Raw genomic sequence first — 18227 nt, forward strand, 5'->3', positions numbered from 1 at the left:
GGTCACAGGTGATGGGGACCAGGGGTGCTGACTGACCTAGGCAAGCCTATCAGATTCTCTCTTCTGGGAATATGAAATTGGGACTGAAAAACAGCTCCCAAGCATGTGGTTGGGTGTATGATTCCATTTATATGAAATGTCCAGAATACACAAATCTATACAGGCAGAATGATTAGTGGTTGCCTAGAGCTAGGAGGGATAGAGATATTGAGGGAGGTGACAACTAAAAGGTTTCCTTGGGGAATAATGAAAATGTCCTAAAATTGATTGTGGTGATGGTTGCAAACTCTGTGACTACACTAAAAGCCACTGAACTTCATACTTTAAGTAGGTGGATTATATGATACATGAATTATACCTCAATACAGCTGTGTAAAAAAAGGCACAGAACCTGAGCCTCTTTCTATCCTTCTCCTTTTTTGACCTCTAAGAAAGGACATGATTAGTGTATCCTTTAAGAGGAAAAACTAAACTGCTAACCTCTTTGGTTCTCTTCCTTCTTTAAGCAATTCTTTAAACCTCAATCTCAAGAGTCTCAGGTTGAATACAAACCTCTGTAACTTTCTGTGCCTCTGAAGCAACTCTTTGTACTGTCGTAAAACAAATGTTAAATTCCTGTATGATGGACGGATATAAACTGTTGAAGTCCAGAAGCAAAATGAACTTATCATAAAAACCTGAAATAAAAAAGCCATATAATGTCATAAAAAGTCTAAAGAAAAGCAGAGTTGTCAAACATATTAGAAGCACTATATCATGAAGTATATTAAAAATTACACACTATCCAGAGCTTTAAGGCAGAAAAAAAGAGAGTCAACTACCACTCCAAAAAATGACTTGGATTAGAGTGAAAACCCAGATCAGAAAAGAAGAGGGAGGAAACGATCCTGCCTCTCCTTAAAACCAGCTACAACTAGTCCTTTCCCTAGCAGTCCCCAAAGCACACCATTATTCTGGGCAAACACCTTCCCATATCAATTATTTTAGAGAGGTGTCACATCCATTCCAAAAAAAGTTGTTAAATTCTCAAAGCAAGTATTCCCTCCCACCTATTCTCCCACTCGCACCCAAATAAAAACCCCAGTGAGTAGTTTACATATATATACTTTTTTACTATTACACCTTCAAAGAATAAAATGGACATCCCATTCACCTGTACACAAACTGCTAGAAATCAAACAAGAGCCTATATATATATATATATATATATATATATATGTCATCAGTGGAACAATCCACCTGTTTTACTCACAACAGGTGAACAGAAAGCTACTATAATGTATTTCTGTAGGACATTTACAAAGAGTTACCTTCACCTTGAGAAGAAACAAAAATAAATGTCAGCTACTAAGACAGTAATCACTGCAAACATATATTGATAGCTTAGTCTGTGTCAGGCACTATACTAAGTAATCACTTTTAATCCTTAAATCCCTGTATGGCAGATATTATTCTTACCTCCATTTTATGGAAGAGGAAACTGAGGCATACAGAGGTAAATAGGCAGCCCAAGATCACATAGAATTCAAACCCATATCTATCTAACACCAAAGTATTGCTGCTCTATTTCGTTACAACCAATAATAAAATTGCTTTTGTCAAAAATGTCTCCTACTCAGAGTTCAAGTTAGTTGATAAAATTCACATTAATTCCTGTACAACAATGTGAATATACTTAACACTACTACTGAACCATACACTTGAAAATAGTTAATATGGTTTTTTAAAAAAGATTCTGTGTACCATAAAACATCTTCTTTGCCATTCATGACAACAGGGAAAAGTTATTCTCCTGTTAAAGTTAAATTGGTGGTTACTGTATGCACTTTTTTTTTTTTTTTTTTTTTTTTTTTTGAGACAGAGTCTCACTTTGTTGCCCGGGCTAGAGTGAGTGCCGTGGCGTCAGCCTAGCTCACAGCAACCTCAAACTCCTGGGCTCAAGCAATCCTCCTGCCTCAGCCTCCCAAGTAGCTGGGACTACAGGCATGTGCAACCATGCCCGGCTAATTTTTTCTATATATATTTTAGTTGGCCAGATAATTTCTGTCTATTTTTAGTAGAGACGGGATCTCGCTCTTGCTCAGGCTGGTCTCGAACTCCTGATCTCGAGCGATCCACCTGCCTCAGCCTCCCAGAGTGCTAGGATTACAGGCGTGAGCCACCGTGCCCGGCCTGTATGCACTTTCTTTAATTCTGCTATCCAACTGAACTGGTCCTGGCACACTGGGCAGAGGCAGAGCCCACCCTCAGAGAGTGACTGAAAGACGACAGAGGTGCTCCTACAGGACAAACAGCTATCTATATACTGGATCAGGTGTTGGCAAACTACGTGCAGATCAAATCCAGCCTACTGCCTGGTTTTGTACCACCCATGAGCTAATAATAGTTTTTACATTTTTAAGTGGTTAGAAAGAGTAAAAAAACAGAATAATATTTCATTATACATGAAAACTATGTGAAATTTAAATTTCAATGTCCATACATAAAATTTTATTAGAACAGCAAAAAAAAAAAAAAAAAAAAAAAATCACATTAATTCCATGCCAGGTGACTAGCAAACAAGATTTTCACATGAACAAAAAAGATAAAAATAAGGTCATTATGAAAACGATTTGCTGACCTATAAGATATAATTCAGGTCTTCTATCTCAAGCCTCGTTCTACATTAAGAAATTCCTTAACACCAGGGGCAAACCAATTTGCTGCCCAGCCTTACCAACTTTGGGATCCAAAACCAAGCCTCCAGCATAAGCTGCTTTCTTACGGCCTTTCTTGTATTTATTGGTATCTCCATCAATTTCTTCATCTTCATCTCCCTAATATCAAATGGAAAGATAACTTCACCAGCCACAAACTAATTAACTAATTAAGAAGTTTTATGATTCCCTCTTTTCCAGTTGCAATACTCAGTTCTAATAAACGTTATTTACTTTAAGTTAGTGGTCCTACCTATGAAGATAGTTATTGCAATATGTTCATGAATCCAAATGAATGCCAACCATGGTGGTTTCCTAAACAAATACTATTATAGATCTCTGAGTTAAATATGCAAATTCTATTTTTAAATGTTTCCGAATTCATAGAAATTTCATATTTTTAAATCAATGATTAAAAATATTTTTCATATTATAAAATTTGAGATTGTCTTAAATTGACTAACATTCATGATGTAAAAACACGAAATATCATTATTCCCATTATTAATAAGGACACCATAAAATAAGTACATCCATATACTGAAAATCCATTCCTAAGTAGTTTATTAATAGCCAACACTCAATTCCTCAGCAGAACTTGGCCCTCTAAATTAATATACTCCCTATACCAATTTTGATAATGTGCATAAAACAAGCAAATACAAGAATTACATTTTAACATTCAATTCCCATTCTGAATCAATTACTATCAGTGCTAGTGACGGAGTTCCAAAGTGCCGGAGGCCACTTCAGAAACCTGACTGTGAAGACCTTAACCACACTAGCACAGAAAAATGCAACAGAAAAATAAAAGTTCACAGGTTAAAGGAAATAAAAAGTTTAACTGGCATTTAACTTTGGCTAGGGCTATGGTGGCAAAGTATAGTCACCCATCGGAGAGATCTAATGCCTCCCTCAAAGAATTTCATATTTTAGAAATAATTTTGTCTGTACAAAGAAAAGTAGAAAAGGAAACAACCACACAAACACAAGGGAATAAACTTGATATGGTTTCTACAGCACACAGGGGATTAATTACTTTGGAAGCAGGTGTTAACACAGCAAAAAAGGGCTATCTAGGTAATAAAAAGGGGGGGATAATAAAAAGCAAAATACTATACAATTTTGGACCCACCAGTTTTTGCTGAGACTTTCTGAAAATCTGCTTGTCAGGCACAATATAGTTGTTTTCATAAAATGCATGAAGCAATAAGAACTCGTTACGTTCAGATCGTCCACCCATCAGCGTCCTGGACTATTAAATAGAATTTATTTTATAAATTTGCGCTCAAAACCACAATGAACAAAAGCAACTCTGAGTTGGTAAAATTTATCATAGCACCTCCTTCCAACTCTTTCAAAATAACAAGGCTGCTTTTTTTAAAAAAGGTACTAAATTATTTCTAACATTTTCTTTAAGCATTATAGTTAAAGAAGACAAAAACAACTTAAAATATTGACAATTTGGCTATTTCTTTACTGCCAAATGGACCATTCCATCAGACAGACACATCCAGATGTTAGAGAGAAGATCCTTATGTTTGCCCAAATTTCAACACACTGCACCTGGCATTCCTCCCCTTCTCTCAACCAGTTATTCCTTTTACAAAAGAAGCCCAGCTTTCAGAATCCAAGTTACTCATTTTATAAGCATGCATTTAGACTCATTATCATGTAACAACTACCCCAAGCAAACAGTGAATCCAACAGGAAATGCTTTTTCCCCCTTTCTAAGTTAAATTTACCATAATGTTCCCAGCGATGTTAGTGATCTGCAATGCTAATGGAAGAACATTTAGCTCACACATGATCTGCAAAATGAACCTGGCATCTTTCCAGGTGTGTTCCAACAGGTACAACAGATGAGAGGGTTCACTGTACAGAAAAGTAAGAATGAAACAGAATCAAGTAATTAAAAGAAACAATTATTATAATCAGAACTTCATAAAATATTACAAGGAATTTCAGAGCAATGGCACCCTAGCTTTGGAAATAATTTAAAATAAGGTCAGTATGTAACTACAAATTCACTCATACCGTTGATCCTAATGCCTTTCTTCAAAAAACAAAACAAAAAAAAATCCCATAAAAATAAAATCAAGTAATGTATTAACCACAAACCTGAAAGCTACCTACATCCTTTCATGCATTCCATCCAGGACGTATATATTGCATGCTTACTATATGCTAGGCATTGCCTGTGACCAAAACAAACAAAAATCCTGTCCTCATGGGGCTTATGTCCTCATGGGGAAGACATAGCATAAAAAAGAAAAAGAAATTAAATACATAAAATGTTATATAATGCTAAGTGTTAAGGAGAAAAAGTTAAGAAGCAAAGGGGATATTAAGTATTAGGGCAGAGACTGGAATTGTAGTTAGGGAACTGGGGAAGATTTCAATGAGAATAAAGACCCAGAAGAAGTGATGGAGCGAGTCTTATGGATGAATATCTAAGAGAAGAGTACCCCAGACAGAACAGCACACTCAAAGGCCCTGAGCTTAGTGTAAATCTGACACCGTACTTCAGGACCAGGAAGGAGACCAATATGCCCAGATCAGAGAGAATGATGGAAAGAGCACTGGGAGATAAGGACAGAGTTAATGGCATAGAGACACATTGTATAGGACCTTATAAGTCAAAATAGGACTCTGGTTTTTACTCTGAATGAAACAGAGTTATTAGAAGATTTTGAGCAGAGTACCGTTATCTAACTTAATTTTAGCAGGATAACTCTGGTGCAGACCACAAGGGAGCAAGGGCAAAAGCAAGGACATGGGTATATAAACCCTGTAATCCAGGGGAAAGAGGATGGTGGCTTGGACCAGGGTGGGTACAACAGAAGTGAAAAGAAGTGGTCAGATATAGATATATCTAGAAGATAGAGCTGACAGGATTCCCTGATGGATCTACTGTGGGATGTCAGAGAGAGAAATCAAGGATATCTCAGTGGTTTGGGGCTGAGAATGACTTTGGAGGCTTCCAGCAGCAATGGAAAAATAACAATTGTCATTAATTTAGTAAGGAAAGACTACAGGAAGAGTCAAGGGTAGAAGATCAAAAGCTCAGTTTTGAACAAGCTGAAGGTTCATATTAGATATCAAGTAGAACAGGCAAGTGGAAACAGTGAGTCTGGAATTAACGGGGGAGGTCTAACCTGAAAATACACAGGAAGGAGGCATCAGTACCCACATGGTATTTAAATTCCTAGACTCCATGAGATCACCTAGAGAAGGAGCAGAGTCAGACAAGAGAAGCAGTCCAAGGAAGGACTCAGGAGAAACTAGCAGGAATGAATGAGAAATGGCCAGAGGAGTAGAATAAAGAAATAAACAAGCAATATCTCTAAATAACTTAATGATTGTTCAGTTTTTCTAGTTCTAAAATATCTATACTAATTCCTGAATAAACTAATCAAGAGTAGAAATATAAATTTCCTATCAATTTCCAAACTACTATTAGGAAACATCAAGATAGTATTAAGACAGGTGAAGGAGATGGAGATAAACTGATCAAATCAGAATAATTCAAGAAGCAAATTAGTTTCAATTATGAAAGTAATGGAGATGGTGGTACTGACATGAAGACAGACAGCACCACCAGCTCATATGCCTCCAGCCTAAGGACAGTTCTGGTGTCCTGTTGTTGCTATTGTTATTAATTTCAAGAAAGACGAATTCTGAAAAATCCAGGAGCATACCTGAACATATTTCGTACATTTTCCATTGGGATTACAACCCTTTCAGTTCTCAGAATCTGTTGAACAAGTTCAGACAAATGGTAGCTTTTACAACGAATCAATTCCTTTGCTGCAATTTCCACATCACATATCATTCGGCCACAGGTAGCATTTCTTTCACCAAATCCACTCCGGCCCTATAAGATGAGGACAAAAAGCAAACCCCATGAAAGAGCAAACATTGAGGACATTTGGTTCTAATCTACCTTGAAGCTGGCTCAAAAATTACAGTGATGAAACTCTCATTCTTCCATTTATCAATCAAATATTTTTGAACATTTACTATGTATCTGATACTGTTCTAGGCACTCAGGATACAGCAGTGAACAGAAAAGATTCTTGACCTCATTTATGACATAAAATTAAAAACAGACATCATAAACAAGAAATTACATAGTTTTACAAGGTAATAAGTATATGGAAAAAGGGAAAAATAGAGCAAGGTGAGGAGGAAAAGGAATTTGGGGGACTGCATCTTAAATAGGGTGGTGGGATAAGACCTTACTGAGAAGATGCCATATAAAGAAAATATTGAAGGGGGTAGAGTTAGTTAAGCAAGTATTCAGATGAAGTGTTAATAACAACTCTACCACCTTAAAGATACGAAAAGAAACAAGAATAATGGCCCCAACTGTGATCTATAGCAACAGAATACTGGACAGCATTATAAAAGGTACAGGTACAGATTCCTAATTTCTCTGATGAGGCATCACATCCACTCTATTTATAAGCTTTAAGTAAAATAAGATTTCAAGCATTGTGTAGTATCAGGTTTAGGAAGAAGGTGTTCCGCACCAAAACCTCGATACATGAAACAAGCAGGAAGAATGAAAAGTACGTAGTCCTTAAAAGAGTCAGACAGACCTGGGTTCAAATCTCAGTTCTTCCCCTTACTAGTTATATGATCTTGAACAAGTTACATTACCTATGTGAGAATGTCTATAAAATAAAATTGGAGTTGCTGTGAGAGGTCACTAACACAGAAAGCACTTAGCCAACTGCCTTCTTATACGTTCAACGTCAGCTCCCTTCCATTCATTCTTCCCATCTTCTTCTTGAAGGATAACATTCAATGATTTCTGAACCCTGCAACTTTGCTCTAACGGCTGTAACTTTGGGAATAACAAAGTGAAGGCAACATGAATGTACTGTCTTTGTTCACTAGATTCTAACCGAGGTTTTTACAAATAAAATGCTGAATTCAAAGGAAAAGATGTTTAGTGCCAAAGTTAAAATGTACTGAAATTCCTATCACAAGACAACCAATTCCTGCTTTTAAAAGTACAGTGTGTCCCCTGGTAGCTACCCTATATAAAAAAGCCAAATAAAGTAAGATTTTTAAGATTATTATTACCCCAAGCTTTGGCATGCTGGATCGCTTCAGTCGACCTATCTTGGACCAGTAAGGAACTTTGCACATATTGATTCTCTGCAGTAGTACTTCCAGTTCAAACCCATAAATATTATGACCCTAGCCAGAAAAAGAAGTCAGCCAATAATGTTATAACAAATGCAAATTAGAGGATTTATCTTCATATGCACAGAATTTCTTTGCCCTTTCTTTTTCTGGTCTCTAATTGAAGACAACATGCGCTTACCTCCGATTGGGAGTCCTTTCTTCTTCAGGAATTTATTCATCAGCAGCATTCATTAGCCCTGACATTAACAAGGCTGCTACGCAGATTGCTGGAATAAACTTTATTTCATCCTAATTGATGCAAGGTTCATACGATGTCTTTTAATTTGCAGCTCATGCCTCACAGTCCCAGAGGCAAATGCAAATTTAATGTCCCATACGTTTTACATTCTCAGTAAAAGCTATATTCAAACAATTCCATTTTGCTTCCTTAAAAATATAGATGCTGCCTGTGTTATATGACAGTTTACAAAAGAATTCTTAGAAAATTCAGGAACTGCATTTAGTTTCTTCTTAAAACACTGAATTCAAACACTACTGATTTAGATTTTTAATTGATATGCAACAAGATAAATATACAATACCACTGAATAATTCAAATAAGAAAGTTGTTAAAAACAAGGAAATAAAACTGTATAGAGTACAAAATATCTGAAAAATGCAACCAGATTTTTAATTTCCATAATAATAATTTCCAATTTCCAACATGTAACATGGTTCACATGCCTATGTTTATTAAAAATTAAATAACTCAGATCAATAAATGTTTACTTGTTATTAATTTTAATGAAAACTATATACCATTACTGAGAGTAGTCAAAATCATAGAAACATAAAGAACGGTGATTGTCAGGGGCTGGGGGAATGGGGAGTTAATGAGTACAGAGTTTCAGTTTTACAAGATGAAAAGAGTTATGGAAATGGATGGTCATGATGGTTGCACAATATTATGAACCCAGTTAATATCCCTGAACTGTACAACTTAAAAATCATCAAGATGGTTAATTTTATGTTATGTGTATTTTACTACAATTTTATATATATATATCTCAATCACTATGTATTTATGGCAGTTTTGTCTATTAAATTAAAAGACTCAAAGGCCCTGAGAAAGTATCATCTCCAAATTATCATGCCTGGGATCAGGGACCCAAATTGATGTCAGAATTCCACCTTACATCTGGATTTCTCACACACAGACTTGGCTCTAACACCCTAAGCCTGGTCCGGGTATCCTAGGCTCCATGACATCTCCTTGGGGTGCAAGATATCATTATTGGAGACTGAGTGAGGGCCTAGTGCTGAGCCAGAGCACCACAGTACAGTACTGTGGAAGAATCTTCTTGGCATTTAAAGATGGGTACTGAAATATCATAAGGGAAGCAGGTGCAGAGATTATTGGTTACAATCCACAGGCTCTAAGGACATTAGCTATGCCATTGCCAGATAAGGTATCCAAGAGTGAAAATGAACGTAGAGAAGGATATGGCAAACATTTTTGCAAGGCTTCAATGTAACCAAATCACTGGTATCACATTTAAAATGCAGGCATTTATAGCCTGCCTTCCTCTGAAAAAACAAAATAAAAATATAATTTGATTGATCCATTAACCCAGTAAAGACAAATGAAGGGGTTCTACAGGCTACAAAGTAAGGAAAACCAGAAGATATACAAAGCAAAATGCTGCTCTTAGGAACTATGGCAAAAACAACTCAATGAATTATTAGCTCTCACTGTCTAATTGGGAGTGTACTGGGTCGCCAAGAGAAGAAAAAATTCTTAGTTCTAAGTTCTGAAAGGAATATGTCATAGAGATCCACTGAGCTCATAAAATTAAAATACTTAGTTCTGTGATTTGCATGAAACCATAAGAATTAATTAACTCCTATGACCACTATAAAATTGGGCGACTAAGCCAAAATTTTGGAGATACTAACAGTTTCTACACATTTAGTTATGTGCTGGTCTCTGAGTGTAAATAACTAGAGAATCCTAGCCTTCAGTGATAATTCTTTCATATTAAAGAAAAAAAAAAACTATCTTGCAGTGAGCTGGGATTTTTCCCCCTTTCTATTAGCAGAAAGTATAGCAATTCTCACCAGTCCATAGGGTCATTGTACTATGAAAAGATTCACTGCTGCTCAAAAGTACCAATTAAGTCACATCGAAAAGAACTAAGGAATGAAGAGCTTCCCGATGAAATGATCAAACATCCACTTACCACAATGATATCAGGATCAATTTTGTGAACTTTTGCAAGGAAAAAACCTAGCAGTGTTCTTTCTGTTGCAGCAACCTCAATCTTCACATTCTGTTAAATAAAAACAACCAGTTATTGACTCTTTATACTCAAGTGCTGTACCTTGGCTTCTTCTTCAATCAGGGTAAGACTTCCTAGGGTTAAAAGAAACCATCTTTTTAAAACTAAATGCAGCAGTGAAATTCCTGATTCTAGGTTTTTGCAGTAATAATTGCACAAAGTCTCTGAGGAGCTCATTCTAGTAATAAGCATGTGAATAAAGCAAAATTTTAAATGCTGAGCAACATCATGCAGAAAGTCCCTCCACAGGGACATGCTTGTACATTTGGACACATTTTAGAGCATATGAATCAGAATACCTATCAAAAACATTACTTACTTTCCTATATAATCCCTGGTAGACCTCACTGTTTATGTATTTCCCAAGCAAAGAAATCTCAAGGATTGTATAAACTAACCTCAAATGGTGGTATAAGAACTGATAAAAACGAAACTAGACTAAAAACAAACCTTATTTAAGAATTGTAAGTGTTTTAAGTATAAATAAAACCTATCATCGCACAAAACCCATCCTCATAAAAATTCTACTTGGATTACTGAATATCAATCAGGTATTCAAAAGATCTACCCTCATTAAAAATCTCTTAAAATGGACATTGGAGACTCAGAAACGGGGAGAGTAGGAGGGGGATGAGGGATGAAAAATTACCTACTAGGTACAATGTACCCTATTTGGGTGACAGGTACACTAAAAGCCTAGACCTCACCACTATACAATTCATCCATGTAACAAAAAACCATTTGTACCCCATAAATATATTGAAAAAGAAATCTCTAAAATGGAATTTGAGGGCTATACGTTTTCCACAACTAGGTTGGTTAAAAAATGTCAGTTTGACTCTAATGGAATTTTTCTAGGCCATTTTATTCCAATAGTAATTCAGGGCACTTCACAAATAATAGCCTAATCTAATAGCACTCCCCCCCCAAGTACTGGATTTCTCAAGCCAATTTAAAACAACATAAGTGGACCCTGATGAGGTAGCTAACTTTTTTCATTTTATCGAGCGAGAACATTAAACAACAAAACCAACCTACATATTTATCAACACCAGCATTTTATAAAAGAAACAACATACTCTCCAAAAAAGAAATTCTTTAGATTGAATACATTGACCTTTGTGAAAAACTCACTACATTATACTACTTTTTCCCACCATTTTATTAAGGACCTATGAAAACTTCTTCACAGAGCATACTGAGAGTTTAGAGATCACTGATCACTTTTAGCCAGCCCACATCAACCTTACCAATACATGGCTCTTTAACATTCACAGTATTCCCAACTTCATTTCGCTTCCCTCAAGCTGGGCCCAAAACAGTAATCACTGACCATGCATTTTGGAAAAGCTTCCAACTAAGCCATTGAAAGAGAGTTTGAGCCTATCCACCTACTAATATAGTGTAGAATCCCATTATTTCCAGGTAGTGAAACATTTAAATATTGTTAAATGTTTCTACTTTTCTATTTCTAATACATTTTAATGGGTTAATGCCATAGTCTAATCTAGCAGGAATAGACACAATAAATTAAAAACAGAACAGCCTGTTTCTACTAGTCCATACCATCCTCCTTTTCTTTCTCTTTCTAAACAAATAACGTGCTTCATATTTAAAAGGAATAAACAGTTTATTTACCTTTTTCTTAATGAGTTCTTTGAAAGCATATGGAAAAATACAGTCCACTGGTTTAGATACAACTGTAAAAAGAAAACAAAATTCCAACACTCATCTTAGTCTAATTTCAGGCACACATACTGCATGTTTCCAAATGGAAACTGTTCTAAATATAAATAAATTCCCCTCAATCCCTAAAGAATTAAGAGGATCGTCAAGTATTTCCATTGGTCATGTTGTTGGACCTCAAAAGAATAGCCAAGTACAGAACTCTAAGTCTCTATAATTATTAAAAGTGCTTTGATGAAACAATTACTATCCATTCATGTCAGAGTGGAGGATTTTAACAGCCTTCCCCAAAGAAAATCCCCCCCTACTACCAAAGCCTCAAGCAGCATACATTGGAGGAACTTAGTTCAACCTTCTCAGTCAGAAAAGTTGACCAAACCTTCCCCTATTACAACCCAAGTTCCTTGTCATACACAACAGCTGTTCGTACTTCCTCATATAAAAAATGAATAAGTGCATGTTGAAATGAGCTAATGCCTGATCTCTCGTACATATTTAACAGGCTATTATCATTTTGTTCCACATGTTCCACCCACGTAAGGGGTAAAACTTCACAACAATCACACCTCAGACTCCCTTCTCTGCATATTTCCTAGTCTCACTTTCCTAATACTTAAGAAACCAGACAGGAGAGGCTATACAAGTTAATCTCTGGTTCTGGGCTGAGAAAGATTCCAAGAAACATAATAGATAAATAGTATTATTTCTTTTTATTAGATAATAAAATGCTTATTTAACTGGCCAAGCTCTCAACATGGAATATGTCAGAATCCTCCTTGGAAAATGACTGATAAAACACATGTGCAACAATTCAATGGAACTGCTTCACCCATTGAATTTTATGCATGGCACAATGCTACTCCAATTTGATATTATTATAACTCCTCCCAAATAGGTAAACATTTACTTATTCCTTGGTGTCTTGCTTCACAGAAAACTTTGGCCAGGCTTCTATGATGGGCTTTTAGAATGACATCAGGAAAAGAAAATAGTTAAAGCCTAATTTTGACCCAGGGGAAAAAAAAAAACTACTCAACTCCAATAGAGTAACCATTGGAACAGAAAAAAAGATATCAAATTGTCTCCAAACTTCTGCCCTTAGAACAAAATAAACTAGCTGAATAGGAGACAACCAATCCAATAAAACTTAGTTTCCATAGGAAAAAAAACAAACTTCTTTAACAATATGGACTAACTACTCTTGAAAACAATTTTTGAAAAACAAGTTACTGATCCAACAGCTGGAGAAAAAATAAGAAAACTTAAATCAAGCCTTAGTAAACTAGCTTAAAAAAATACATACCACAGAAATGTGACTGAAAGGGAGGCTGTGGGGGTGCTTTATCCAATGCAAAATTGTGATGAATCAAAGCTGCTATAGCAATAATCTGCAAAGAAAGGAGGGAAAAAAATCACTTATCAGACATCTACTATGTATTCTGCATTCTCACCCAAACCACCAAGAATATTTAAAGATACACGTTTAGGTACCTATGAATGCTTTTAATTTATTATGAAAATATTTAAACAAATTAAAAAATAGACAAAATAATAAAACTGACTCCTACATACCCATCATCCAGTTTCAATTATCAACTCATCTATAGCCCTACCTACTTCCTGCCTCCCCCCAGATCATTTTGAAGTAAAACCCAGACCTATAATTTCATCTAAAATATTTCAGAAATATTTTAGAATCTCTAAAACAGGGTTTCTCAACCTTGGCACTGTTGACATTTTGAGCCACATAATTCTTTGTTGTGGGGCTGTCCTGTGCACTGTAGGATGTTTAGCCTCTACCCACTAGATGCCAGTATTTCCAACCCATGCCCCTATCCTTCCACTCCCCAAAGCCCCCCAACAGTGTGATAACCAAAATTATCTCCAGACATTGCCAATGTCCCCTTAGAGGCAAATTCTCACCCTGTTGAGAACCACCACTCTAAAAGATAAGAAGTTTTTAAAATGTAATCAATTATCTCACCTAACACAATTAATAGTGATTCCTTAAAATCATTAAATACTCAAGCAGAATTTGAATGTTCATGTTTTCCAATAATCTCAATTTTATAATGTTTACCAAATGAGGTCCATACTTTGCAGATCATTGACATGTAAAACTATAGGTACAACCCTGCCCCACCTGTCATTTCCCTGCAATTTATTTGTTGAAGAAACTCGGTCGTTTGTCCTATAGAGTGCCCCATAGTATGGATTCCCATAGTATGGCTTCTTGCTTGTATCCCAAAGAACATTTAACATATTCGTCTATCTCTGTATTGCCTACAAATTCAAAAGTCTAAAGGCTTGCTCAAAAACAGGTTCAATATTTTGGCAAGAATACTTTAGAGGTACTACTGATTACTTCTATCAGAAGGCACAGGCACATAATGTCTACTTATCTCTATCTAGTTAGTGATATTAGCAGCCACTGGTGATCACTTCCTAGATCCATTATTCCACTGAGGATTGCAAAGTAGAATGTTACAAAGTAATATTCTGTTTTTCCTTCATTTATTAGCTGGAACCTTCTATGAAGAGAAATTTCCTTTCACCAATTATTTGGTTACGTAAGTTACAGTATGTGTTCAGAAAAGTCAAAATAAACACTTGAGGCTGGGCACAGTGTCTCATGCCTATAATCCCCGCACTTTGGGAGGCCGAGGCAGGAGGATCACTTGAGGCCAGGAGTTCGAGACCAGCCTAGGTAACATAGCAAGATCCCATCTCTACAAAAAAATTTAAAAATCAGCTAGGCGTGGTGGTATGTGCCTGTAGTCCTAGCTACTCAGGTGGCTGAGCCAAGAGGATTCTCTGAGTCCAGGAGTTCAAAGTTACAATAAGCTATGATTGTGCCACTGCATTCCAGCCCAGGTGACAGAGACTTTCTCTCAAAAATAAATAAATAAATGAATGGATGAATGCTTGATTCAGTCCCTTTATTTACCAGTTTTCAAAATAATGAGTTGGTTACTTAGCCTCCTTCACAAGTGACCAATGTGATGGTAGTGTTGTTGACATTATCATTATGAACTCATGGATTCAATATGTTTCAATCTGTTGCAATTATTCTTATTATGCTCACATGTCCCATCTTTGGCCAGAAAACATTGCAAGTTGTTTCCTAAGTCATTCTGACACATCTTTAGTAGATTTTAATACTGTCCTTGCTTTCTGGTATAACAAGATGTCCCAGACTTATCTTGGACATTTCCTGCCCCGAATCAGCCATTTCTCCACTGAGTCCAATTTCCTTTACTAGGAAATGGTATGTAGAAACCTCACTCTGGGCACTAGGAGATGGTTACTTTTTAAAAATTTTAACTAAGTCTAAGTAAATCTTTCCCAAACACTTAACTATTAACAATGGCCATCTACTGCATTACCTATTATTAAAAGATCAAATCACTTACTAAAATAACCAGAGTGAAAATAATTCAAAATGGTATTTTAAAAGATCCCTATCAATGTCAAAAGGATTTAGGTGCACACACAAAGAAGCTCCCGCTGACCAAAGTGAGACAAATGTAAGCATCAAAAAAATAACAATAATGGGCCAGGTGGTGTGACTCACACCTGTAACCCTAGTACTTTGGGAGGCCAAGGCAGGATGATTGCCTGAGCAGGAGTTTGAGACCAGCCTGAGCAACATAGAGAGACACCCCCCCGACTCCCACCCCTGGCGTCTAAAAAAAACAGAAAAATTAGCCAGCCATAATAATGCACTCCTGTAGTCCTAGCTACTTGGGAGGTACAGGCAAGAGGATCGCTTGAATCCACCAGTTTGAGGTTGCACTGAGCTATGATGATGCTACTATACTCTAGCCCAGGCAAAAAAGCAAGACCCTGTCACACCAAAAAAAAAAAAAAAAAAAAAGCAACTGACTGAAAATAGATTGAAACACACTGAATATATATAAAACCTTTGTGTTTATAATGATATTCCATAAAAAAGGAAGTTTTTAAAAAAATAAAAACAATAAAAATAATCAGTTACCACTGCATGTAACATAGGCCCCCAATCTCCTGCTTAGAAAACTAGCAATGAAAGAAAAAGAATTAAGCATTTATCCTGTCTTTCTTGTATAAACTATTACAGCATAACCAAATAATGCTGGTTAAAGAAGAAAAGTTAATTTTATAGAAAAATTTAACTAATAAACATGAACAGAATTAGAAAATCACCATTTTAAGTCAGAAATGGTGGCATGCGCCTGTAGTCCAGCTTTTCGAGAGGCTGAGGCAGGAGGATTGCTTGAGCCCAGGAGTTCGAATCCAGCCTGGGCAACACAGTGAGATCCAGTCTCAAAAAAAATAAAAGAAAGAAAGAAAGAAAGAAAGAAAACCACCATCTTACAACTTCTAATGAAATAAACAATTCAGGCAAAAATGACTAACAAACAAAGCCATTAGATCAGTTGTTCTCAATTGAGGATATTTTTTTTATCCCCACCCACCCTAGGACATTTGGCAATATCTGGAGGCACTTTTTGGCTGTCAGAAGTAATAGACAGGGATGCTACTGGCATCTAGAGGGTAAAGGCCAGGGATGCTGCAAAATATCCCACAATGCATAGAACAGTGCCCCACAACAAAGAATTATCCAGCCTAAAATAGCTGTAGTGTCAAGGTTAAAAAAAAAATCTTAGAGTAGATGAAAAGCTGATGGAGAATTATAATGGTTATCACTACTTAAACCCACTTATCAATCATAACCTCACTAATATTATAACAGTTTAATCAGACATTATGTGCCTTCTGATATGATGCAGTATGAACACATTGTACCACCTGTAAAGTATTTTGGCTTAAAAAAGTTGAACCTGAATCTAACTGATCCTTTAGAGTTAACTTATAGCACACAGGAATATGAAGGATAGAGCAGGGGTTGGCATACTTTTTCTGTAAAGGGCCAGAGAGTAAATATTTCAGGCTTTATAGGTCATATGGTCTCTGTTATGACAACTCAACTCTGCCACTGTAGTACAAAATCAGCTATAGACATGCGGCGTTCCAATGAAACTTGATTTACAAAAACAGGTGGTGGGCTGGACTTGACTCATAGACCATTGTTTGCCAACCCCTGGTATAGAGGAAGAAGTCTAATGATATCACAACAAAGCAAACAAATACAGAAAATGGGACATTCTATGAGACAACCAACAGTGATTCTTTAATTATTCAATGTCATTGAAAAAAACTGAAAGGGGTGGGAGGGAGCTATTCCCATTTAAAAGAGATTCAAGAGGCATAAAAATTAAATGCCATCTGTGAATCTTGTATGAATCCTAATTCAAACAAACCAAGTGTCAAAAGACATTTTGAGAAATGGAGTCATGTAAGTATGGACTGGGTATTTTAGATCATATCAAGGAATCACTGTTAATGTTATTAGGTGTGCGAAGGGTATAAGAAAGTGTGCATGTTTTGAGAGAAGCATACCAAAGTATATGGGAGTAAAATGGTACAATGTCTGAGACTAGCTTTAAAATACTACAAGAGGAAAAAAGGGGAGAGGGAATAAACAAGTGTGACAAAATCTTGATATCTGCTGAACATGAGTAACTGGTATAAGGAGTTCACCATATTATTCTCTCTGTCCATTTAAAGTTCTCCTAAATAAAAATTTAACAAACAAAAATAAGTCCAACAATTTACGTCTTTAAAAAGAAACCTCCAACACTAGATAAATTCAATTCATTCTCCAAAACGCAGTTTTAGTAGTGAATTAGTATTCATTCCCCTCCCAAAAAAAGCCAACTTTCTCTCACAGGAAAGCTGTATGAATTCAAGGAAGTATTGCATCTAAGGCATAGGTATATTATCTATCCTATTTCTTTACCACATTTTGATGATCCTTTGCATTCTGCATTGTCTTCATGCTGAAAGACATCACCACAAGTGGAGGAGGACTGACATCCTTAATTACATTCACCAGTTCTGGTTTCAAAACCATTGTCTCAACTTTACACCAACTGATTGGCTGATTCAAGAGCTCTGAAAAAGAATAGATACAAAAGATCAATAGCTCTTTACTGAAAAAGAAAAACTACTATAATTAAAACATCTGTGATTAACTGCAATATTCTTCAATCCTGTCTTCTAGTAAGAATGACATAACATCTAACTAAAAATAAGCCACATTATTGGGTCGTATGCAAATCCTCATATATGTGTGTGTACATATGTTCATTTTCCTGAAAAAAAAAAATCCACAGCTTTCATCACATTCTCCAAAGAATCCAGGACCCAAAATAAATTTTTAAAAAACCAAAACACTGCCTTGGAAGAATCATAAAACATTTTTAAGAGACTCATGAAGACAAAACAGAGTATCATAGAAGCAAATACTGAAGAACATCAGGTA

General features: G+C 36.1%; 1 protein-coding gene and 1 non-coding gene across 4 annotated transcripts in view; both read right to left on the reverse strand.

Annotated features, from left to right (window-relative positions):
• Positions 1-18227, reverse strand: part of POLA1 (DNA polymerase alpha 1, catalytic subunit) — a 280021-nt gene that overhangs the window by 235228 nt on the left and 26566 nt on the right. For all 3 annotated transcript variants that reach the window (XM_069464422.1, XM_069464423.1, XM_069464421.1), the window contains 10 exons: positions 17703-17857; positions 13164-13248; positions 11813-11874; positions 10076-10165; positions 7791-7907; positions 6398-6573; positions 4442-4571; positions 3832-3951; positions 2717-2816; positions 553-677 (listed from right to left, as the gene is read on the reverse strand). In XM_069464422.1, coding sequence (XP_069320523.1) covers positions 553-677; positions 2717-2816; positions 3832-3951; positions 4442-4571; positions 6398-6573; positions 7791-7907; positions 10076-10165; positions 11813-11874; positions 13164-13248; positions 17703-17857 — 1160 coding nt within the window. The remainder of the gene's footprint in view (positions 1-552; positions 678-2716; positions 2817-3831; positions 3952-4441; positions 4572-6397; positions 6574-7790; positions 7908-10075; positions 10166-11812; positions 11875-13163; positions 13249-17702; positions 17858-18227) is intronic.
• On the reverse strand, positions 1215-1344 carry LOC138379343 (small Cajal body-specific RNA 24). Its single transcript, XR_011232109.1, has one exon. It is a non-coding gene; the product is annotated as a small Cajal body-specific RNA 24 (non-coding RNA).

The sequence above is a fragment of the Eulemur rufifrons genome, chromosome 30, assembly GCF_041146395.1.
Source record: "Eulemur rufifrons isolate Redbay chromosome 30, OSU_ERuf_1, whole genome shotgun sequence".
NCBI lineage: Eukaryota > Metazoa > Chordata > Mammalia > Primates > Lemuridae > Eulemur > Eulemur rufifrons.